The sequence below is a fragment of the Sparus aurata genome, chromosome 11 (assembly GCF_900880675.1).
Source record: "Sparus aurata chromosome 11, fSpaAur1.1, whole genome shotgun sequence".
Classification (NCBI taxonomy): domain Eukaryota; kingdom Metazoa; phylum Chordata; class Actinopteri; order Spariformes; family Sparidae; genus Sparus; species Sparus aurata.
Window position 1 is genome coordinate 23,743,913 of NC_044197.1, and position 25,383 is coordinate 23,769,295.

The window sequence follows — 25,383 nt, forward strand, 5'->3', positions numbered from 1 at the left end:
TGTAGAGATAGATATCATTTCTGCTGCTGGAGCATCGCTGCAGGTGATATCATTTATATTTTCCTCATTAAGGACATATTTATCCCCTCTCATCCCACCCTTCATTGATCAGGATGATATTTTATATGACCCATCCCACGGACTGAGATCCGGCCCTGGCACACCTGGCTCTTCAAGGGAATGGGAGACGACAAGGATTGGTTTGATTTATGTTCTGCCCAAAACACACCCATGACTAAAGTTTAAATACAACCCCTTGGCACTGTGCGCCGCACTACAGCATCGAATTAAACATTTCATGAAACCACTGGCAGTAAACACAGTTTGTTTTCAAATGATTGCATCGGGATTTTCACAGCATACCGACTTTTTGGGAATCAGGATTGCTGATAGAAAGATAGAAAGATAGAAAGATAATAAGAAAGATAGAAACTTAATTGATCCGGAGGAAAATAAAGGAATTTAAGGGATGGCAGAAAAGCTTACTAGCTTTGTTGTCCAAGTAATCTCCTGGGGTCGAAGGATCTCGATGTATTTTTACATTGTGGCAATACGGGACCTCCTGACCAAGACCTTTAACCACATTAGCATTATTTTCTGCAGTGTTTTCCACAAACATGCAGCAGACTGCCACGCCGCTCTGTGAGACACTCTAGGAAACAAGGAGAGGAAAGAAGCAAGCGAGATGAAATATCACACTCACACACATTTTTTCCGTGATACACACAAACACACATCAAGGCCAGTCGAGCTCAGCGTTGCTTTATCTGCAGCTTACAGTGAGTTGTTGGAGAATTCTTTGCTGCCAGTCTCCTCTCGGGTAGTGTTTGCAATGTGCATGTCTCGGTGTGCATGTGCGGAAAAGAAAGTGAGAGGGGAATAGCAGAGGGCCTGCCTATGTACAGTACTATATGTCTGTTTGTGAGTTAGGCGCACAAAGGAAAACAAACAGGCGTGTTTGGTATGTGTGTATATATGTGTGTGTACACTGAGACTGAGGCCTGGGGAGTGCTGTTGCAAGAGGAATGAGACAAAAACAGTGACATGGCAATGTACTGCTGCTTTGTGTCATTGCTGTGTTCTGAATTCAGCAAGATGCATTCCTCTCTTTTCTACTGTGTATAAACATCTTCAAACAGAAAAGATATGTAAGAGCGTGATCAGTTAAAATGTCAAAAGTTGTGCATGCTGACTGGAAAAATTCTTGCTGTTGTCATCTCATGAATACATTTAGAAATAAGTGCATAAAAAACATAATAATTTTAACGTGCTCTAAACACTCAAAATTTGACTTTTGTTGTCTCGTGTTTAAAGCGTGCAATCTTTGTGTATTACAGGACTCAGCTCAAGAAGGTGTCATCACCCGGGATATTCACCGCACCTTCCCCGCACACGACTACTTCAAGGACTCTGACGGAGATGGACAGGATTCACTGTATAAGATCTGCAAGGTGAGCTATAACATCCAGATATTTGAATTTCATAAAATCAGCACCGGATCATACAGAACCACACAATACCTCGCTTTTTTTCATGACATCACAGAACAGAAGGCAAATCTCGATTTGCAGACTTTCATGCTGTGTTTGAACATCTTTGAAAACTTTCCTGCTGAGAATCAAGTGCTATGAGATGAGACGCTAATTCTGAGATGTTTGCTAAGGCAAAATTAGTGCCCATTCCTACAAAGCCAGCCATTAGTTCTTTTTTTTCTGTTCTTTGGGGTTTGGCAGGGCCCAGTAGAATATTGTTTGGCATTTCAAGTTGGCTCTGCTATATATGACTGACAGTGCCGCCTTTACTGAGACCTGAACCCTTCCTACACATGACATACCGGACATACCCATCGCGCAATGGATAGTCATTCATCTTCTCTTCCAGATTTTTAAGCGGAAGAATGTGGTGGCTGTTCTGTAGGTGGCAGATATCGCTCAAATTAGCCACCAAAAGGGATTTATGACTACAAAGTAATAGGCAAGAAATAGACTTCTCAGTTGCAGAATGATTTTATTTGAACGCTCTGTCGTCTTCCATAGATGGTTTAGGTTTGGGCATTTTTAGTGGCAGAAGTAAAGCCATGATTTTAACGGCTCTGAACAATTCAGTGATTTGTCCTGATTCACACTGTCAGGCTGAACATGAGTACATGTTGTTTATGTTGTGCTGCTTGTTATTATTTATAGGCCTAGTAGCAATATAGCAGTAGTGACTGCTGCAAAATATATCTGAGAAAACAAGGCTAAGGGAACAATATCAATTTAGTTACAGATCAAAAAACAGTAGATTTAGGGCTGTGGGTGAGGTAGGGCAGTATGGCTACTTATATGTTATGTAAATCCTAACTTTAAAGAACGATGTGCTCCTGTTTAGTGTAAGTTGATAACACATGTCAAGCCCTCTGTACTGTCTTCAAGATACAACAATATAAAGGTGTGGTTTGATAAAAAGAAGACACATCCTTGAGAAACGCCAGGTAAAAACCCTCTTTACAATGTATAGTGTTAAATGCAGCCTTGGTATATTAAAGACCTAAAGCAATCCGTACAAACTTACACATAAAGTATTAAACAATCCTTCCTGCGGACCTCTTGCAGTTAAAATACTGTACCATAAAAACATGCAGTACTGCTTCCTTTTCATTAAGGTTAATATGGAAGGTAAGTGCTGTAAGAAGAAGGTCCCATTGGATTTGCATCACAAGGCAATTATCTGTGGAGACACATGGTACATTTTATTCAGACAAAAGCCAAGGTCAGCACTACTGTAATATCTTAAAGCCACTCTTAATATCTGTCACTGTCCTTCTCCTAGCTTCACTGCAGCTGTGAACTCAACCAAGACGGTTTCTTAGGTACAGGCGTCTTTGCACTGCCCTACAGTACATCTTACAGCTCTATCACATACAGACGCACTATGTGTGAAAATCATTGCTGATTTTTTTTTTCCAAGTAACCAAATGTCAAAAAGGGATTTTCTTTTCGATCGCCACATCTGGCACATGTATATGAAACACAAGAACTTCCATGGAGAATAAATAGATGTTCTTGAAAAGAACATTTATTTATTATGCTGTGTGTTCCCTTAATTAGAAAACTTCACTCATGGAAGAGCTGCTGAATGTAATTCCTCCAATCAGCAAAGCCATCTAGTCAGTTACATCACTTTATTTGTATGTTAACTTTGAGTGGATCTGCTCTTCAAGGTTTGTGACGTTTGGAAATGGAACTAAGAGGACATTAAATACAGTAATCCTCATGATTCACCTGAAGAGTAGATTGTGAATGCGTTCAAGATCGATCTCAATTTGAATTTTCTGAATGTTAACATGCAGATTACTTGCACCTGTATCAGCAAAGTTATCATCAGGGATGTTAACTGAAGCATATTTGACTCGTGAATAGCAAGAAGTGCTTATGCCCAAATGTTTCTGGGTAGAAACAAGGAAAGCCTGACTATCAACAGAGATTGTTAAGACACAAAAAAGTTCATGTATAAGCATAAATGACTATAATTGACAAACAACGTAACAAGGTAACAGGAGAAAGCTACGGTCATTAGACTTCATTAGACCATTTTTCTATAACTCTGATTAGCTAAACCAGTAACGAGATGCGAAAAGCTTGCGTTCAATAATTATGCAATCAACAGAAATCCATTTCGCGCAAAGCAAAGTCAGATGAAATGAGTACATACATTTAACACAAAGTTTATTATCACAAATTTTTTTTTTTTATTTATTAATTAAGATCAAAGGTACTTTTAGATTTGATGAAGTAGGACTTTCGCTCCTTTTGTATTTTCCTGGCGCTGCAGAAGTCGAGTACGGCTGGTCAGCGCTCTGGGAGAACCTGTCAGGAGGGGTTAGCATCCAGTCTGGACCCAACTAGGTCAGTGGCAAGCCAGCCTTCATTTGTATGCAAATCCATGTAGATTTGCTGCTGATAAGGTTGGTTGGATCTTGAGGCATGAGTGGATTACAGGCACAGAGGATCCAGGACAAAGTTTATATTCCTCTTCATATCTTACTCAGTAATGAGCCTGGAGTCCTTTATTTTCTAACATTTATTCTTCGGGGAAGGTCACCTGAGCTCTGTGCTCTTTTTCAGTGATAATCTGATTCATTCTCTTAATGTTGCACTCCGACACACCTCCAGCTAACCTGTACAACCTAACATATCTACTGGTGGTCACTCAGAAGGCCTGCTGGGGCAGTGGGGGGTTTACTGCCTCACTCAAGGGCACACGGAAAATTGGTTTTCAGGGAGAGGAGAGCATTATTCTCCTAGCCGGTGTGGGGATTAAAACCTGTGACTCCTAGATAAATGGATAAAGAGAATACCTTCTATGTTTCCATGTAAACAGAACTTAAACAAAGCAGGGGGAAAAGCAAACATAATAGCGCCTCATCAACCAGGCTAATGTTGTGTATCCCTGTGATCACTGAGTGTTTCCATGCGCACATTATTCAGCATGCCTACTCATATCCTAGTGACCACCATCCTGATCAGATGTATGTATACTTGTAAGCACAATGCCAGTGTAGAAAAGGGGGAGGGGGCAATCAACTGTATGTAGGCAGTATTCACAAATAGAAAGGTAATCTCGTAAATAGTAGAATTCACAAAAATTTAAGTGATTATGATCAACAACACTCCAAATGCAATAGAAATCAATAGAAAAACGTACATAATTTCACATGGTTTTTTTAGATAACCTTTATTGAATTCAAGGGAGGTTATCTAAAAGAATGTCATTTTTTTCTATTTCCTAATTAAGTGTTATTCGAGAGGATCAGAGGATGTGAGTCCTGTTGAAGAGGCAAAGAAATGTTAGTTAGTTATAATGTTTGTTGCCTTAATCTGTGGGCTCCAGTACACTTTGCACTGTATTCATGAGGTATTTCCTGATACTAGATACCCTTACTCTTAGAGCACCTGACAGGCCGTTAACCCCATGTGAAGCAGTGGAAGCAGGTTGAAATTCTTCCTTCATTCACATTATTTGCTCAAGGATGCTTTTACATCACATAAGATCACTGATTGTCCCATTGGCTTTTCCAGGATAAACCTGTGGCCTAAATATTTTTAATTTATTTTTTTGATATACTTTTGTTAGGATGCAGGGGTTATTTGAACCAAAACAGTTCTCATGGCTTTTACACAATGATATTTACACATTTGTACTGTCTAAAAAGTTTTCTCCAAAGTTGTACACATATAGAAGAATAAGAAATTGTCATGTGTATGAGAAACTATGCATATAGATTGTAATAATCCATCCCCCTCTGAGCCTATTATCTGCTCAGGCTAACAAATTTAGATTTCACCCACCAGGACCTCCCCCATCCATCTGTCAGCATGCACTCCTCCCAGCCGAGTTGGGGACATGTGAATGCCACACTCCATCAAGCATGTCAGCTTGTAGATTACACTCCAGACAGCTCCACAAGACTTCTCTATTACCGCCACGTAAAAACCCCAAATTAGCTGAGCAGATCAGCAGTGGAGCTCTGGATGTCCACACTCATTTTTCCGAGCATGGAAAGGGGAGACAATCTTTGATCCCAATATACGGAGGTTTGACTGTAGCCAAAGTTAATGTGTCCATCAAAGCATGAACATCCTGACAAAATATCTAGGAGGAAGATATTGAACTGCTACCAGCGTAATCATTTCGAGTGGCTCTAGATAAAGGCTAAATTAAACACGTGAGGAAGTTAGAGTAAAGTGGTGTGTTTCATCAAACTTCACACAGTCCACGAGGTGTACAACTGCCACTGCATTTGTACAGGGTCCATATTGTCTGGATTCATGCTCAGCTTCTGACCTCTCCAACATGTTTGAGCTGCCGGTTTTGCTGTCCCCCTTATGTAGAGGTCAGGTGTGCCAGTTTACCTCTGTGTGGTTCCCCCTGATGCCTACCATTCAGGTAGACATTGCAGTCACATAAATTTGCTGTTCAGTGTAAATGTTTCTTTCGGCAGCCAGTATGTCTTACAAGGATGTGGACACATAAGAGCTGAAGCTGTGTGTTGTGTTCTTCCCCTTCTAAAAAATAAAACTGTAGGTCAAATGGTTTTAGACATGTTTGCCTCTCCCTGGATCCTTGTTTACACTGTGAAAAGGCCTGTCTGTTTGCTCATTAGTATGATTGGTGGGGTGTGTCAGCTGCCGACTGTTATGAGACAGCATCTCTCCCGAACGGTCATCTGAAGGTTACTCTCCTTGATCAGTCTTCCATACTTTAATGACCAAACCAGCCAGGTTTTTCACGTTGGACAGGCCCCCTCCGCTCTTAGTACAGCAGTGGTGAGAAGTTGTGTGTCGTGGCGTGACTGTCTTCTCCTTGCCACTGCCACTCACTGTAATGGCCAAGCCTGGTTGTTGATGGAGGCTAGCAACCAGACTGACTGGTGACTGAAACACATTTATTATTGTTGTACTGATGCCATGATAGTGATCACAGGCAGTGCTGATTTTAAAACCAGATTCTATCTTTACACAAAGTTTTAAATGACAATATGAAAACAGTGTGACAATGAGAAGGGGGTCACCCATAGTAATGAACCCATAAGGATACTCTGCATGACAGAGGTTTATAGCAGGTTTCTGCTCATTGGTTTGCTGTCTGGCCCACAACTTTGCAGTTTGATTTCACTCTTAAATCTACAATATGTAATTATCCATCTATAACAAAAAAAAAGACATTTGCAGAGTGTTTGTGGACAAGCCAGATCTGGCTAGAGGTTTATGGGCTAAACCATCCAACAACCATCATTTCTGATGAAAATCTATCTGATATGTTCACACACAAGGTAGTTTTGAAGTTTTCTTTGTGTTCAGTTTAGAATCATTCTCTGACTTCCCTAACCCGGAGGTAGTGTCAACAACCTGATGAAACTACTTTGATTTAACTTGGTGATTTCTTTGGGTTGTAACATTGTTGGAAACATTTGGGATAATGTAAGTACACAACTTAACAAATTATATAGCTAAGACTGAGCTTCTTTTCGACATTTTAATGCAGAATTCCTACATATTGTATCTTTAATTCCTCTTATCGTGACACGGTAGGTAGCTGATCAGTGAAAACTCTATGGTACACAATGTTTTCCCAGCCAAATCACACAAAAGCACAGCTGTGAGCTGGGGAGCACTGTTGAGTGTTTTACAGCTAAAGAACCAGATGTTTTTGTCAGGAGTTATAGTAGAGACCACAAGCAAACATTACAACACAATTGGTAAGGTTGTTTAATAGCTGCTGGATTTGATGAGCAACTGTTCAAGTTCTGACAAGTTCACAATATCATCATGATGTAAAATGTTGTTAAAGATCAAGCATATTGCCAGGTGATAGTTTGGTGATTTTCTGTTTGTGAAATCATTTCTCTAGTGCTATTTTATTAGATACAAGGTGTTCTCTCAGCATTTAGGGAATAGAGAGGGGAATAGTGAAAGAAGAGACAGAGGTTGCCACTGACAAAGAGAAAACCAAAGACAGGGACTACGGGAAAGTCCCTCGGGAAACTCTTCTGAAAAATAGAAACATTGGAACTGGAGAGAAATTGTCTCTAAGGGGATGTCCTCTGTATGTGCTGATGCTCTAGATCAACAAGATACTAAGCTTTCAAGATCAGATGGTGGAGAGTTTAGTTGACTCTTGCTTTGAGAAATTAGCCAAAATTCCAGAGCATATTAAAAGTATTTCACATCATCATACCACTTATCAAAATATACATATTTTTTGGGATGACTGAAGAATTACTGTTCTGCTCATGTTACCATACCATACCAGGTAGCTCTTCACTGTTTGGGCTGAACTGAGCACCCATTTTTGTGAATGTATGTAACAGCTGAAAAATTTTGAAAAATCCAGGGAAATAACAGACAAAAAAAGAGATAGTATGCACCTCCCAAAGGTGGTGATAACATGTATGTAAGACTCCCAGAGTTTTAGGCCAGGAAAGATAATGTTCATTTGCATCGCCAAAAGTTTTAGTGTACAGTTGTGTGGCTGCTTTATGTTATGTAGTATTTGCGAGACTTACCGATCCTCACAGTAGGCAGTCCTAAGTGTTTTTATCAGGTTTTAATACTCAAAGAGGGCGAACTATCCTCATCTTAAGTAACGGCATTTTCATGTTGACATTGATGTTAATGTTGAAGTTTTTCCAACAGTACAACATTCATCTATTGATTGTAAACAGGTGTCTTGCTGATAATAACCAAATTGATTTCTTCCTTTCTCTCTTTCTTTCTTACTCTCTCACAGGCCTACTCTGTGTACGATGAAGAAATCGGTTACTGCCAGGGTCAGTCTTTCCTCGCTGCTGTTCTGCTGTTACACGTGAGTTAACTCTATCCATCCATCCACTGAGCATGCCTACGCATGGTTACGACAAATGCACCAGGTAGATGAATAGGTAGATACAGTACATACACATGCATACAGACCTGGGTTCAACAAAGTAACACAAAAACTTCTAATAATTTGAAACAACACAAACAATCACCTCAAATATGTACTTGGGTTAGTGTTATCTCTGAAACAATCTGATCACTTTTTCTATAATTTTGTCTACTTTTATACTCATGCACATACATACATTCTCAACAACAACGAAGAGTGATGTTGGGATGACGTATTCTTGTAGGCAGAACCAGGAATTTAGCATTGCCCTGGTTTTCCCAGTCAAAAACCTGATGAGATTTTTTTGTTGGATTTTGGATTACTGCAGAATATATGATCTGTGGCAAACACAAGCGTAATCATACGCTTGTGTTTGCCACAGATCATATATTCTGCAGTATCTGTGATAATCTTCACAGATGAACACCACTTTTGTGATTTTTATAAGCGTAGATTAAATCACTAGAAATCAAAAACTAATGCTTGACTGTAAACATCACCAAAACGTCTTACTACACAATAGCAATACACGTTGGAGTTCGAACAGCTTGTAAATAAAGTCAGCCTGTAAAGACGGACTGTTGAGTAGATGAGACTCTGTGTTCAGCATGATGATGTTTAGTGTCCATGGCAACTTCTGTAGTTTAATTTGCCACTTGTTAGCAACCGGCGCTTAAAGACACATAGACGCTTAATGATTCAATTGTGGGACGTTTAATTACGTATTTTATGTCACAGAACAAAAGCTGTAAATATTTTAAGCCTGTGGTAACTTCAGACCTTATTTCAGTTGTTAAACCTGAAACCCAATTCTGACAAGGCAACTGAATGTGCAAAAATGCTAACTGGTTTTAGGACTCATTACTACAGCACTCTATTAGTATAGCTTTTCTTCCTTCATGGAACCTTGCTTATCTAGCTTTCCCTCGCCCTTTGCTTTCAAAATAAAAGCTGCTCCACAATATAACAGACTGAATTGAGGCTGAGAGAGAGGGGGAGACAGCAACTTTCTTTTCAACAACACACTGTTTTCAAACTGCTGGAATGAAAACAGTTTATAGCAAATGTGAATGAATAGATGGAATGAGAGAGCGCGACTGAGTGACGGAGTCATAGCAGAAAAGAGGGAGTTATTTTCAAGGTCACAGTCAGACACAATTTTTAAGGTACTCCTGCTCTATACAACATACCCCATCCCATGTACATAGTAACAAATATATATTTTTTTCTTTTAATGTATTGCTTGTCTGTGTAAAGTACCAGAAATTTTATTTGGGGAAGGTTTTAAAAGACAGATGGAGGAGAGACGGAGGAGACACATGGAGGCGGGAGTCCCAAAAGGAGCAGAGACAGCGGTTGAAGTTTGGTTGAGGTCCAAAAGACAAGGGCAGCAGAGGTTAAAGAGGAAGAAGGGTGGAGAAGAGAGGAGAGGTCAGAAAGCAGTGGGCTGCAGAGAGATGGTTAGAGAGTCATGGAGGAGAACTACAAACGAGTTTATCATCATGAGGTATAGGGGAGAGGAGACAGGAGTGTAAAAGAGAGGAGAGTGGAGGAAAACAGGTGGAAGTTATGGGGGATGAGGCTGTAAAGGTGAAGAGGAGGAGGGGGAGAGATAAAGGGGACAGCAGCAGTTAAAGAAAAGAGAGGTTATACATGAGGAGGAGGAGGAGGCAGACAGTAATGGAGGAGGAGGAGGAGGAGGAGGAGGAAGAAGGGAGAGGTTATGGAGGAGATGTCAGGAATATTAATAGGGGTTCAGGTTTACCTGCAGGAGCCCATTCAGCCCCAAACTCATACTGTCACTCTGATTAAACATCACCTCACCGTCTGCAAGTGTGTGTGTGTGTCTGTGAGAGGAGGAATAAACCCGCGTAGACACACACATGCAGATATCTTTAAGCTTTTCCTCATGTCACACACTCACCCAAACACACAAAGACTGTGAGACACTTTAAAAAACATGATTTTGCACACACATGCAAACACCACGAGATTCGTCCCTTAATGTCATTCACACCTTCTTCTTCTTTCTTGCAGCCTTTATACAAAGTCCGTCTAATAATGTCAGAAAACTATTCTGTCCTGTTTTCCAACGTCTTTAAGAAGCAGATGGGAGGGTTCTTCAAATACAATTTAGCCCTGGTCTGGAAGCATCACACTGCCTTACTGTAGCTGAAGTGCAGATGGACATTTAAAAATGAATCTGTTTCTTGTCTTGAAGACTGAGTGAGTGACAAATTTGGTTTAGAGATCCAAGTTTAGCTTCCTGTGTGGCAGCAGATCTTCATGTGACTTGTTTTTAGCGTTTTGCTTCCTGTAGCTGTAGTTTATGGTTATCCATGTGATTCCAGATGCCTGAGGAACAGGCCTTCTGCGTGTTGGTGAAAATCATGTACGAGTATGGCCTCAGAGCTCTCTACAAAAACAACTTTGAGGATCTTCACTGCAAGTTCTACCAGCTGGAGAGGCTGATGCAGGTTAGTTTGATAATATTGAAAAAGTAATGGAATGGAATATCACAATACAATGGAAGGTTCCATCATGCTCAAAAGATGACCCTGACTTCATGGATGACCAGAGAGATGGATGATATACTGTAGTTGTGAAATGGCCACTAGTTCTGAAGGTGCTTTTCCCCCTACTGTATTTTGATTATAATTTCAGAACTATGCGACTCCCCTGGGTAGTCTCATAGTAACCAATTTACTTCTTTATGAGAAATTGTGATTTATTTGTCAGTTTTGACAAAATAGAACAAATCAGACCCCTCATCTCAATTCTCACTTTGTCCTGCTCCCACTGAGGTTTGTGTATTCCATCTGTGTGTCACACCTCTTTTATGTCACGAGTGCTCAAACACTCCTCGGGCAAGCCTCCTCACTCCTCTCTCCTCCAGGAGCATTTTAGGAATTAAGGCATCCTTCAAAATGGCGTGCTGAGATCGATTTCTGGCTCACAGGCAGGAGGATGTAGGAGAGAGGAGACAAGGAGGCACAAATTTGAGAAGTGAGAACAGCCCACAGTAACGTCACTTGTACATTAAAGGATGGATGTTTCTGTTGCGTTTATTTCATGTACTGTTCTGTTTTGTGTCTTTGATAAACCAAATCTAACTTTGAGCATTAAAGCATGGAAACCTATTCTCGTTCGTTCGTTCGTTCGTTCGTTTTCTTCCGCTTTATCCATGCAGGTCGCGGGTGATGTTACCGCTTTTATACCACCTTTTTCAAGGTGGAGCGGGGATACTGGGGCCAAATCCAGTGGCTCTATGGGCGAAGGCCAGGGTGCTCCCTGGATGAGACGCCAGCTCATCGCAGGGCCCTTACTGATGGCAGTGGCTGCCACGAAGGTGCCAACTGCACATCAGGAGCAGTGTTGGGGTTCAGCATCTTGCTCAAGGATGCTTCGGCTTGTAGCTCAGTCCCGCCCAGGGGAGCCAGGGATTTGAACCAGTGACCTTCTGGTCACTAGTCCTCAGCTCTACCCACTGAGCCACAGCCGCCCCTCCTATTCTCGTAGTGACACAAATTATAATTATGATGTTTTGGATGTTTCTTGGCTGAAAGGCACCTTGTACCTTGATGTTGTTATATTCACAGACTTGTACCTTTACTCATATCAACACAGTAGTCAATCTTCTGGACTTCTTCTTTAATTTGAAGAGTTTCATTCCAATCCCAGTTGTAAATGTGCTTCAGCTGTAACTCATGCAAAGTTGTCTCCAGGAAAAATTAATGGTGACTTGATTCCAGAGTCAGGGGAGTCTCCTCTAAAGTCACTCCCAGCTTTTTTGTATTGATCGCTGCTTATTTTCTTGTTCATTTATCATGTTTTTACACACCTCTAGCTGTAGTTGAAAAAATTATTAATCTCACCACTTAGTGGCAGAAATTTGGCCTTGGGGCAGACACTGCAATTACAACTCAAAATTAAAAATGTTAATCAGTCATTTTGTCCACTTCATAACTTTAAATGCCATGAAATTCGGTCCACATATTCAACAATCCTAGTTGTACAGACTAGTCTCAAGGACCATTATTTTACACAACATTTGAATTTCACTTGAAGTTCCCTTTGGCTGTTTCTTTTAATTAACAACTGAATGCAGGGTTTGTACAGTTACTCATACTTAGCGCCAGTAAAAAGAAAAGACTAGCAGACAGTGCAGATAACCATACAAAATGTGTCTGCATTTTCCATAAAAGCAAGGAAAGTTCATATTCTAATATGTAGAGCATGTTACTGATGATTGCATCATCTATGTGGGACAATATGTTTGTTGTTGCCTTGTTGCCTCCTTTCTGCTCATAGAATATAATAAGAATTAATTCTAATTCTGCATGTGTGAGAGTTGCAGTCCCAGTAGGCTAAACGGCATTCTTTCTGTCTGTTAAGGCTGATGATCCTGGTGCTTTTAAAGTCCCATCCCACTCAGGTATTAGAGCCTAAATCCACTCACTGAGTATGGTTTAATTTGGACCTGTAATCCACCCTGGCCCTGCAGGCAGTCGTTTCTCAGCATCAATATCAAGGCGGTTAGCATTGACTAAATATGCTCAATGTAAGGATGTTAGCATTGACTGCTAATTATTGGCATACAGGTGGGAGCTCACTATCTGATCATGATGGTAAGTGTTGGTTGCCAAAGTGGATTGCCATCTAATTGAATCTTTTATTCACTGTACATGCATGGACTCTAAAACACACACACAAACACACACACACACACACACACACACACACACACACACACACACACACTTTTCTTCTTGAAAGCTACAACTGTCCTCTCTCCACATATATTCTTATATCTTAACCTAAACAGAAGTAGATGAAGACAGATAAACAAGAGCAACATATGGTGAGTGAATGATAAGTGGAAGAAAAAGATTGAATTTAGGAACACTCATCAAATGATCAAGTACACAGATTATATAATACCAAGAGCAATGCTGAATTCAGTGCTCTTACACATTGTATGAAACAGATTGCTCCAAGGACAAAAGTAGAATCAGTCATCCTTATTACAGATTTGTAAATGTCACATTTTGTGAATGTAGCTGCTTTGTGTAATGCAATATAGGACTCGGCGATATGACTGAAAAATGTATCACGATATAAGTGTTTCATATCAGTCAATATCAATTAGTATTGATGTTTACCTATTTGAAATAAGAATGTAAGGGGGGTCAGTATCTATTGATATTGATTAAGTACGCAAATAACATTCTTGTATCCAGACTTCTCAACTGTTCTGAGCGGTAGCAAGTCCTTCGCTAAATGATACGCCACTGCATCCATTATTTCTTTATAACGTTTTGATGTTTTGTTGTATGGCACTGCTGCCGAGTACCTCTCCATGGCGGTCTGTTGCCGCTTGTTTGGTGTTCCACCTGTACCGGCAGATGTCGATGGCCGTGGCTGTTTGACGCTTGCTGTACTCCAACGGATGAGAGCAGCTGAGGTGGTAAAATAAATTTGTCGTATTGCCAGACATGGTAGGGACGACCAAGCATAGTTTACAAACAACATCAGTCTGACTCTTGTCAGACTTAAAATATCCGAAATACTGCCAAACTGGTGATGTGACCTTTCTTCTTAAATCCACAATTTCCTCTTGCGCTGTCGCACTCATTCTCTCTTTTCACTCCACGCCGTTCTTTTTGTTAAAGCAGTTATGAGGCACGATGGCGAAACATGAAAGTGCTACTGTGCATGTCACTCAACAGGTTGTTGCTAGGTTACCAAAGAGCAAGTGAGTTTGTTCATGCCACCAACCTTGCTTAGCTTGGCCGGGAGAGGTCGAGAGGCTAAAGGCCTTCCTCTGCCTACATCCCCCAGAATGCCTTGCGGTTCTGGATTGGGAACAGAGTTCAGTGAAATTATAGATGTTCTATCGAACGCATTTTCTATTGATATTGATCAAGTGTCTATCGCGATAGATATTATTATTGTTTTATCGCCCAGCCCTAATGCAATATATTTTCCTTCTTCTGCATTTACTGGGAGTTTAACAGTGTGCAATATGTGAATCATGTTTCTGGTGGTTTGGCAGCTGGGACGTGGTACTGAATTGTTATTTTTTTACTTATTTAGTTCCCTAGGCTCTCCTGAAAGAGATTATCATCTCAGTGATACAACATGATTTCATAACGTATGAGCAAAAATGAAATAATCTAAAATTGAAATGAAATGCAGGGCTGTGCTATTATATCTGAAACATCTTTCCTTGCCTTATCTTCTATCTGCTCCTCCAGGAACAGCTTCCAGACCTGTGGTCCCACTTCCAGGAGCTCAACCTGGAGGCACACATGTACGCCTCTCAGTGGTTTCTCACCCTCTTCACTGCCAAGTTCCCCCTGTGTATGGTTTTCCACATCACTGACCTGCTGCTCTGTGAGGTAAAATTTGACTCACTGACTCACCAGCACTGATTCATCTGCATTGTTCTCCGTGGTTTGATCTAATATCTTCCAAGTGTAATCAATAGGGTAATCTAAACATTTTTACTGAAAGGTCTTACATCAGATATCAGCCACTTTGCTTTTGTTTCATTGGACTCACGATAAAAAAAATAATAACGAACACATCAGAGGATGAACGATCAAATTGTGAAAGAATAATTCTTTGAAACACTCTGAGACATCCTTTAAAAAAGTTGTTGTATGTGTTCTTTTGTGGCCTGTCATTAGAAGCCATGTGACTTGAGTTGGCTGCTAGACATTCTAACATGCTTACATTCATGGTCACGAAACTCTGCAACCTAAAAAAACGAACTAATCCGACTGAGCAAAAGCTCAAACTGAATTTCTCTCGTAAGCCATAGCATGCTCACGCAGACTTCTGCGCTCATCGCGTGGTAGCACACAGTGATCAACAGTACCCTCTCGAGTCTGCGTGGAGTTATATAGCACTTCTTTTTTTAAAGTGCTACAGACTAACATACAATACAACAAAATGATGCATAAATTCAACACCAAATGCAAATGCATAGAGTACGACAAAGACCAATGGGCAAGACATAAAAGTAGTCAAAGGTTTTTTGTTTTTGTTTGCTTTATTTGATATAACACTATAACACATTATGTAATGGTTGTAGAGTTATGACACCAGCATTATTTAGATTGGCTCCCTATAAACCTTGCTTTCGCTATTCTATTTTGTCTGCCACTGGGCAAGAAATCTCCCTGGAATAAGAAGACTGAGGGGGATCCAGCATATGTTTCCAATTTGAAGTAAATAGTACAGTATTTTATATAACAAATAGATACATTTCGGAGAAATGTGAGTCTCTTGCTGGGCCCCTAAAGAGGAAATCCCTTAGAAATCAATAGTTCAGCACTTAAGTAAGTAACAATGGATAAACCTGGAGGGGTTTCTCTCGATCTGAACCATAGCAAAGTTTTTTGTTCCACTCACTGACCATCTCAAACAAATACCAAGTTCTTATTTTTTATTCATTTGACCATTTCATCTCAGCTGTATGATTTGGAGACTCAGGTGAAGAGAGAAACAGAGCTTTCAGCCGATCACCACCTGCTGGTGTGTCAGATCAGATGGCAGGTAAAGCTGCCAGACAGACCTGACAAAGCCAAATGTGTAATGAGGGTGCAGTGGGACTGTGACTGAGGCCCTTCTCTTGTGTGGGAACATGCAGCTGTGTCCTTATAGAACATAAACATTGTGTTGGATATAAAGCCAGCGTTACAAGGGGTCAAGGACCCTTGAGGAAAACCACACCAAACATGAGCAGACAAATAAGAGGCATCAATACAGCAGCTTGAGCTCTGTCAGAACGTTTTTTCTAGGTGATTCAGCAAAATAGTCACCAATTGATTGATTGTCACACCCTCTATAGGTGTGTAGTGTGTTTGTACAAAAGTAAGAAAGGACTATTGTTGTAATATTTTTGGAATCTTTGTCTTGCTCTTAGTTTGATTCTCATAAAACATGACATGAAACAACAAAAGTCAAATGCCCTTTCTGTTTCCGCTCCCCTCCACCCTTTTCTCTGTCTTTCTCCCCCTCCCTCCTTCCCTCCTTCTGTCCTCCTATTGGCCTCGGGCAGAACAATTAAAAGTTTCCCAGGTCTTTCTCACCCAATGAGCCGCATGATGAGAATCTGCTCGTTAAACCAGAATTCTCATCTCCTGCACCCCCCCCCCGTCAGCTCTCCTCTTCGTTGCTTTCTCAGTCATCTTCTCCCACTCATTTATTGCTTCCTTTATCTATCATCTTTCCTTGTTCATTCTCTCTGTCATTTCTATTTCCTTGCCAATTCTTCAACAACTTTTTAGCTGTTTGTTTCCTTTCTTCCGCTGTCTTCTTCTGTGGCTCAGTCGTATTTACACTGTAGTCTCTTTATCATTTTCTGTTTTTTCTCTTAATCTTTTGTTTTTTCTCTCTCTTTATGAAGCTGTCTGTCATTGCTTGCTCCCGGCAACAGCTTTACTTGTTTGCCTTTTATTCAAATTCTTTTAACTTTTCATCTTCCCTTGTTCCCTTTGCTTTCATGTATCCCCTTTCTGTCCTTGTTCCCTTTCTGTAAGCTGATTTCTCTTTTATTAATCAATCACTCAATCAGCTTCTGTTTTTTTTTGATCAAGTCTCCTTAGCAGATAATGCTGATAATTTCTTAATTTATTTCCTCGGCTCTACTTTCCCCTCACCAAAGTTTCTCTTAGGTATTTTTATTTTTATTTTCTTTATTCAACAGCATTTCTTTAAACAAAAAAGTCTTGCATTTTGCTACTGTTACAAAATCGTAACCCAAGGCTCAAACCTTGATGTTGTGTTTTGGTTTTTTTTTTGGTTACATGTAAATCGCTTTTGAGTCATTGGTTATTACCAAACCAACCATTTAGTGCTGCCCAAGATTATTTTTAACAACGCAGAATAACAAATCTAATATCTCTCCTTCCTGTCTGTATGCTTATCTCACTTTCCACTGCATGAATGTGTCTTGCTCTGATACACACAGTCTGAGATAATCTTCCTTTCCCCCACACACACCTTTGATCCTGCCTCAGCGCTGTAGCACCATCTTGAGGCCCACAAAGATAGGTGTGTGAAGGCAGGCCTCTCTTTTCTCTTTCTCCAGTTATATTTAGAGCTGTCCAGATATTTTTAGCTCCGTGTTGCCATGTGAACTGGTTGTCATGTAGACCAAGGAGACGGGTGTTCCCATGCAGAGCTGACGTCAGCTTTACATTTTCTTTATTTCTGTGTCAAAATCAGAGGCATTGCATAAACAAAGAGGGAGGAAGAACATTTTGTCAAAGGATTGATGCACATGTTAGTGATCAAGCAAAACTTACACAATAGTCAGCTCTGCACAATAATCAGTGATTTGTATAGAAACATTATACATGCAATTGATTAAACAAGCAAACTTTTGTTGTACTTTGTTTTTTTTGCCATTTTACTTGAGGACGTATCATATTAAAATCATACTTTTCTTTCTTTTTTTGGTTTTTCCTTGATATTTTGTGTCACTTTTTATACCAAATGTTTTACTTTTAGAGTAATGCAAATATTATTATGACTGTTGCTAGTTATGTCATTAACTCGTTTTTGCTGTATTTGTTTCCTGAGGTTGTTAAAAGTTGTAAAAGACAACATTTCTAGCTAAAGGTGCATTCTTTTAATTTAAGTTAGGAGGATCAGGAAATGCATCTGCAGCAGAGCATCCCATCATTCTACACAGAACAGTGTTAGTACTGGCGCCATGGGAAACCAAAGAGTGTTAAATTAAAATTGAGGAGAGATATTGAAACCCTCTCCTAAGTAGCATGGAGGATGAGGAAACATCATCATATATTCTACCTCTCTTCTGCCCCTCAGCAGTAAATACACTGATGCGCACTGATGTGCTGTAACTTGCTGATCTACATCAACATGATAGTTTTGCTATTTGTTTCTGTATTCTTATCTAATTCTTCGAATTCTTCCAGGGTCTCAACATCATCTTCAATGTAGCCCTGGCCCTGCTCAAGGTTAGTAGTCACTTCATTCAGTCATTTATGTGGAACAATCTTGCTTAAATTCTCTATCAATCAAAAATGTCTTTAAACTCACCTAGATTGTTTTTGTTTAAGATCCACTTTGCTTCAATTTAAAGGAAAAATAAGTTTTATATGATGATATATGAATTTCATTTATTAAAACAATGATTAAAAAATATATTTCTGGCATTAATTGCACATTACAGCAAAGATGTGCAATTTTTTTTGGGTTTTTTTTGTTTGTTTTTTTAAGTGGATGTTACCACAAAGTGCACACCAAAGTTTTTAGGAAACATGACTGTGCAAAAGAGGCCGAAAAGGCATTGTTTGTGAGGAAGGCCTCAGTCATTTGCGATAGTCAGAGGTTGGACTGATTGTTTGTTGGCATTTGTTGCCCCCTAGTGTTCAAATCTGAAACTACATCTGGAAGTGACAAGGCTGTTTTGTCCTAAGCTCATTATTTTAAACATCATTTTCAATATGATACAGTCTCACAGTGTCACAACAGCGGTTAGTCTATAACAGAGGGACCAGATTCTGTCCAAATAAACACACCCGTATATGTGTGTTTGTGTTGTGGTGGATTTATTTTATGGATTGTACATCAGGTGACTTGTTTCAATTCATCACTTAACTACTATGTTGTAGTATATGGTTTGGAAGGAGAGGCTTGTTTTACACACATCACAGAGGTGCAAGGCTTTGAAGTAAATCTACAAGTAAATGGTTTTCGCAGTATATAGATGAATGTAAATTATGTTTTCAATTTGCCATTTACATTGTTAGTACGGAAATACAGTTATGGATGCATGCAGGATTTCCACACAGGTTGATTGACAAACTGAACCAGACCATCAAAAATTCCATAACAAAAAAAGGATGTGGATGAAGATTTATCTAAATGGATCGGGATATCTTTGTCAAAACAAAGATAAAAGAGACAAAGATCAAACATAACTTTTTCATTTAAGATCAATCATGATTTCAGTCACAGCCCATAGCTCTGTATCACTCAAAATTTCAAGCCACTCATAACTGTTTAGCGGAAGAATTTAAGATCACCAGATCTAAAACCTGTATCAAATTGTACACACTCATAGATAACAGCCTCCTCAATACACCTCAATTTTTCCATCAAGTTCCCTGCATTATGCATTAAGAAAATGCTGAGACCTTGCAATGTCAAAGACGGACAGAAAAATAATCCTGTATCCGCTCCTTTATCCAGATCAGAAAGTCATGGGATCTATTCTGGGCCGAGAGCCATCCTCCATCCAAGTGTAGCACAAATATGTTCAGTAGTTTTTGTGTAATCCAACTGACAAACCAACCAACCCACAAACAAATGGACGCAGGTGAAAACAAAGCCTTGTTGGTGGGGGCAATTAAATGCGTTCCAAAAATCAACTTCTCAAAATGCACTTGATGTCTGTGTTAAGTGTAGTAAGAAAAAGAAACTTAAAGAGTATCTGCTTGAATTTTTTGATATATTACCAAACCAAACTGTATGTTGTTGCTGTCGAAGTAGAATGGTGTAGAATTACTAGTTGTTGTGTTATCAGATCAGTTTGTGGCGGGATGGATCGATGAGTTTTGGCAATGACTGCATCATATTGCATGTCGGTGTCTTGTTGTTTTATGTGGGCATTAATACCATGTGACAGACCTTGTGGAAGACATGTTGAACTTTATAACACAGTGATGAAGAACAGGATCATTTGTCTTATGTATTCCATGTCTTCTTGTTACTGAAACCAAATAATCAAATCATTTAGTGTCATGTTTTGGTTTATATTTCGTTTAATTGATTTATCAAGTATAAGACATCTGTACGTTTTTTTTAAGACTGAAAAAGTTGACAGAAATAGAAAGTCAGGCAAAGAGAACTTAGCTCTTTTAGAAGATCAACTAGCTATTGAAAATCAAGTAATTCACACTGAAATGTAAATTTCATCTCCTTTTAAAAGGTTGCACGAGTGGAACTTGATAAGTAATTGTGCTATTAAGTGCTGTATAAAGGTGGGCACTCCTTTTTCTGCCACCCACCCAAACCATCAGGGCTGCTTATAACCCTTAAAAGATAAAATTATCTTTTATTAGTTGATAATTGAGAGGAACAGTGAGGCTGCCAATGTACATAATCAGCAAATTATGACAGGTAAGGTTTTTAACGCTGACTAGATGTGGATTTCTTGGTCCCTCGATCAGCTCATTAGTACGATGTGTCATGTTGATTATTGAAATATTTCGCTGATTTAGCATAAATAAGTATTTATCGGGCCCTCAGGCATGTTGCACTGATGAAAGAATAGGAGGCTAGAACAGAAAACAGAAAAATGTTTAACCAAGAACCAGTCCTTAAATACTGAAAAACAGCCAATAATGTGTTTTCTTTCTTACTTTAGTTTCCTACATGAAATAGTTGATGATGATATAATAATAATAATAATAATAATAATAATAATAGTATTATTATTAATAATGATAATAATAATAATAATAATAATAATAATAATAATAATAATAATAATTATTATTATTGTTATTATTATTATTATTATTATTATTATTATTATTATTATACTGATTTTAAACTCCCGCCCCACTCGGGCTTTCCTCTCTATATGAATCATAGATGGTTGGTTTTTAAAAGCCGTCCTGCTCTGTATTTTAGCAATAATGTATTCTGTGTGTCAGAGAGAGAAAGATGTGGTGCATGTGATGGTCGGAAATGGAGAACAAATGAGGATGTGAGGAGGGTGGAAGGGGCTTCCACTGCCTGCCTCTCATTGGCCAAGCATGACGGCATTCTCCCCAGAGGCTCCCCCCTCCCTCCTCCATCCGTCCTGCTCCTCTCTCCGCTCTCATCACCCCTCCCTCCATCTGTGTTCACCTCCCTCCCTCTCCCGCTTAGCGGCCGCCATCCTCATCACAACAGGAGCATAAGCTATAGCGTTAGCAATCTGGACCTGGAGGAGAAAAGCTGTGTGTTTTTACATTTTTTTCCCTCCTCATCTTCACCATCCATGGATGCCTGCTCGGAGCCTCTTCTCTCACTCAGTTCCTTGTTCTCTCTCTTCTTTACCTCCCACTCCTTTACCTCCGCCTTCTCCTCTTCTGTGCTGGCTGGCTATGTTTTTCTTCAACACGCTACCTCTGTCCACCACCCAGACCTCTGCAATGGAGCCGCCCCTGCTAGCCGTTAGCTATTAGCATCACAAAGAGAGTGAAAAAAGAGGTACAGAGAGCAAAGGACGGCAGAGAGAGTGCAAAGGAGAGAGGCGTTGGACAGGAACACTGTTGTTTCTTTGCTTTGCCTCGCCTCAGCTGCTGGCCAGGACCATCACTCCTGATAGCACAAGACACTCGTGCACACACTCAGTCATTTAGCCTCTGTTGTTGAGAGGCAGAAAAGACTTTCCATCTGAAGGAACTGGCTTCCCATCTAAAGCATCTGCTGACCGCTACAGACCGGATGACTGGCTGTTAATGGAGATCTGCCCAAGGGACAGACCCTGGAGTCCACGCTGGAGCATTTGACTGGACTGTGCTTTTGTTTGGTTTGGACCTGGTCCAACTTTAGGTCAGATGTTTAGATAAGTGAAGAGGAAGAGCAAAGATTCAGAGAGGCTATCGTGATACACTTCTTTCTGTTTTTTCAAACTCATCTTTCATGCATCGCTGGATTAGAACTGACTCATCTGAGTTCAGCGTCCACTCAGCCATAAACCAACACAAACGCATCATCATTTCCCTTGAAGGCAGAAAAGTGCCATACTCCCATGCGAATAGACCACATTTCAACTGCTTCTGCCATGTTGTTAAAACCGTCTGCTCAGGCTTAGACTAGGGCTCTTCAGATGAAAGGATTCATACTGTTATTTCTGGCAATTTTACATTTCAAAGAAAGCTAAAATCCTGTCAGCTTCATACCAGGTGCAGCCTCCCATTTGGAAAAAGGGTACAAAAATTATCTACTGCTTTGATGTCTCATCTCACTCGCACAAAGCCTGCAGCGTTAAGGCCACTCGGTCAGCAGGACTGAAGCGGATTTTCTTACCCTCTGTCTTTGAAGTCAAACAACGAAGAGAAATAAAAAAAGGTGGAGTACCTATCCATCGCTGCTGTTCGCCGGAGCAGTGGCCCACGTGTTGAGCTGCTTTGTTGCTAGGCAACGGCGTACTGGATCGGAATTGGCTGGGGGAGTTTGGCACTGGAAGATGAGAGTGGGTAGTGTGACTGGTTTTCAAAGTGAGTCTGGCAGGTAGCTGGAAGACTCAGCATTATGCCGAAAGCAGCGCCAACACATCATTTTCTGACTGTTATTTTGTCGCACCTTGTGGCCGTTACCGGGCTCTGACAGTGGCACAAGCTGAGTGGCCTCCACTGACATCTTGTCCACCTGTCCAAATTCTGAGGTACATAGATGCACTGGATCAGACTCCATGTTGCATGTCTTGGATGCCCGGGCTCTCTCTGTTGAGTTGTGTTCCTTTGAGCATCACGTGGCTTCTTTCCTAGCTGGTATCCTGAACATCAGTCTCTTTTGACAACGCCTGATGTGGCATCGTCATCCTCTCCTCCTACAAGGTCTGTCACCTCGGTCACCAGGACTCAGCCAGAGTGGCTGGACAGTGACCTCAGGGCAAATCCCAGCTCACCTGATTTGAACACACGTACATGCTCGCTGTCCACGGCCCCTCCAACTCCAAGAAACCCACAGGGACGTTTGGACGACACGCTGGAGTCATCTGCCACCCTGGCCCCTGAGCGGGACCGCCCTTCTCCCTCACCCTGTCCCACCCCGCCACCATCTCCACCACCCTCCCCTCCGCCCTCTCCTCCCCCTGTACCTGCCTTGACCCCGCACCTGCCCCTTCCAGCAGTGCGCAGGGCAGTGGAGGACGGAGAGGGATCGACGGAGGAGAGGGCCCAAAGCAGTCAGGCCTCAGCGGATTCATTCTGCAAGGTGATGGGTCTCCTTGGGATGGGACACCGACTCTTCGTCCCCAAGCTCCTGGCGGTGAGAGAGGGGGGACTGGGAGACGGATACTGTTTGAGAGAAACTGAGAATGCATGAATGGTCTGGTTTAGTGTTGTAAAACATGGTTTGAAGTTGTACTTGCTGACAATGAATAGACCCACCGATGAGGACAGAGGACGGGCAAATAGCAGGAGAGCAAGTCTCATAAAACTTTTGTCCCTTCCCTTCTTACATTAGCCAAAGCAGGGTTGTTTCCCCTGCTGTAGAGACGGTTTCACTTAAAATCCTTGATGTCTTTTGAAATTGAAGCTTGCACAGTTTGCTGTGGACTTATCTGGTGTCACATCTGTTAGATGGGTCGGCGAATGTAAAATATTAACCTACAAGAGATGGTTTGTCTTTCAGTTCTCTGCTATGAGCCTTTAATCTTACATGAATAGTCTTGAATGACAAAATGATACAAGAAGCATTGGAAATGCAGATGCCTGGAGGTTATATTTATACCAGTTTGTCCCACTGTCTCATTTATTATGAGAATTTAAGCAGCAAAAACATGGTCTAGCCTGGCCTGAGTTGACAGAAAAAACATACAAGTGTGTTTTTTGTTGTTCAGCCATTTACAGTTCAATTAGTACATGGCTGAACAACAACTGAGATATCAATTAATAATATCTCTGGGTAGGTTCTCGTGACAATACAACGTTTCACCACAAGATGGTGTCAGTTGTGTATGTGTGTTTTCAGCATGTCTGAACCACATTTCTGTCCAAATGCACCCTTCTCCACATCCTTCGCACCAATAAGGGCTTCTGTGTGTGGCATTTAAAGCATCTTAAAACTTGTTTTCAATGCAGAGGAGTGCTTTCAAGCATCTACCTTTCCAGACCAAGCCAGTCCCTGCCTCTTAAGTGACGTTTTTTGGTTGACTATTATTCTTTCCGTCACGTTTTAAGCATTAAGCGTGTGCAATTTAAATAGTCTTAGATTTACCTTAAAGTGCTTCGAGCTAAAAGTGATGAAGGATCATATCAGAGAGACACCTGAAAAGGAACTGAAACTAAATGGCAGAAGGGAAACTGCAAGCATCCCTTTGCACTGCATCCCGAGATGAGAGCAAGTAGAAAATGATGGTAGGAAGTGACTGCATATTATTAGAGATGTGAGGTGATCTCTGAGTTTTTAGCCTCCATTTGTGGATAGTGAAAAGTGAAAGTGATGTACTTAAAAGAGGGAACAGATCATATGATGATTCAAAAACTGCAGTGCAATTAACCAATCCAGTCCGCTGCTGACCACAGACTACTTAACTGCTCAAACAGCTGTGGACTCAAACTCAAAACAAAATAATAAAAATTATAAAACTGCATCTTCACAGCAGACCTAGGTCTGACCCTAAAATGATGATACTCTTATAAATCTGATCATATCTCAAGAGCAGAATTGCAGCATTATGTTGATAATTTGAATAGAGAACAATTAGCTGAAGGTCATAGTTCACTTGATTTGTTGTGTCACGCAGATCAACATTTCCTCCATGAAGTTGTTTATAATCTGTCTTTCCTGAATATATACATCTAATGACAGCCAGCAGTGAGGAGAACAAGCTGTTGGAAGTTACCCTTTAGCTTTCTATGTCTGACTTTTAATAACTGTTTCTTGTCTGTCCCCTCCACCACCACCACCTCCTCCCACCACCTCCTCATGTCTCGCTCCAGACATCTAAGGAGGACCTCTTGCAGGCAGACTTTGAGGGGGCTCTCAAGTTCTTCAGAGTCCAGCTCCCTAAACGCTACAGAGCTGCAGAGAACGCCCGCAGGCTCATGGAGCAGGCCTGCAACATAAAGGTAAGGACCTCCACAAACAAGCACATGGATCTGCTATCCCTAAGTCTTTTAATACTTACTTTCCTTGTGTCTTAATATCAAAGTTTCACTGTAAAATCATAAACCCCAAAACCGTAGTATAAGTGAAAATGAGCACATTCAC

General features: G+C 40.6%; 1 protein-coding gene across 2 annotated transcripts in view; it reads left to right on the plus strand.

The window, feature by feature from the left end:
• The window catches only part of rabgap1l (RAB GTPase activating protein 1-like), a 128,311-nt gene that overhangs the window by 73,829 nt on the left and 29,099 nt on the right, over nucleotides 1-25,383 (plus strand). For both annotated transcript variants that reach the window (XM_030434353.1, XM_030434354.1), the window contains exons 14-19: nucleotides 1,338-1,451; nucleotides 8,272-8,346; nucleotides 10,761-10,886; nucleotides 14,667-14,810; nucleotides 18,363-18,404; nucleotides 25,113-25,241. In XM_030434353.1, coding sequence (XP_030290213.1) covers nucleotides 1,338-1,451; nucleotides 8,272-8,346; nucleotides 10,761-10,886; nucleotides 14,667-14,810; nucleotides 18,363-18,404; nucleotides 25,113-25,241 — 630 coding nt within the window. The remainder of the gene's footprint in view (nucleotides 1-1,337; nucleotides 1,452-8,271; nucleotides 8,347-10,760; nucleotides 10,887-14,666; nucleotides 14,811-18,362; nucleotides 18,405-25,112; nucleotides 25,242-25,383) is intronic.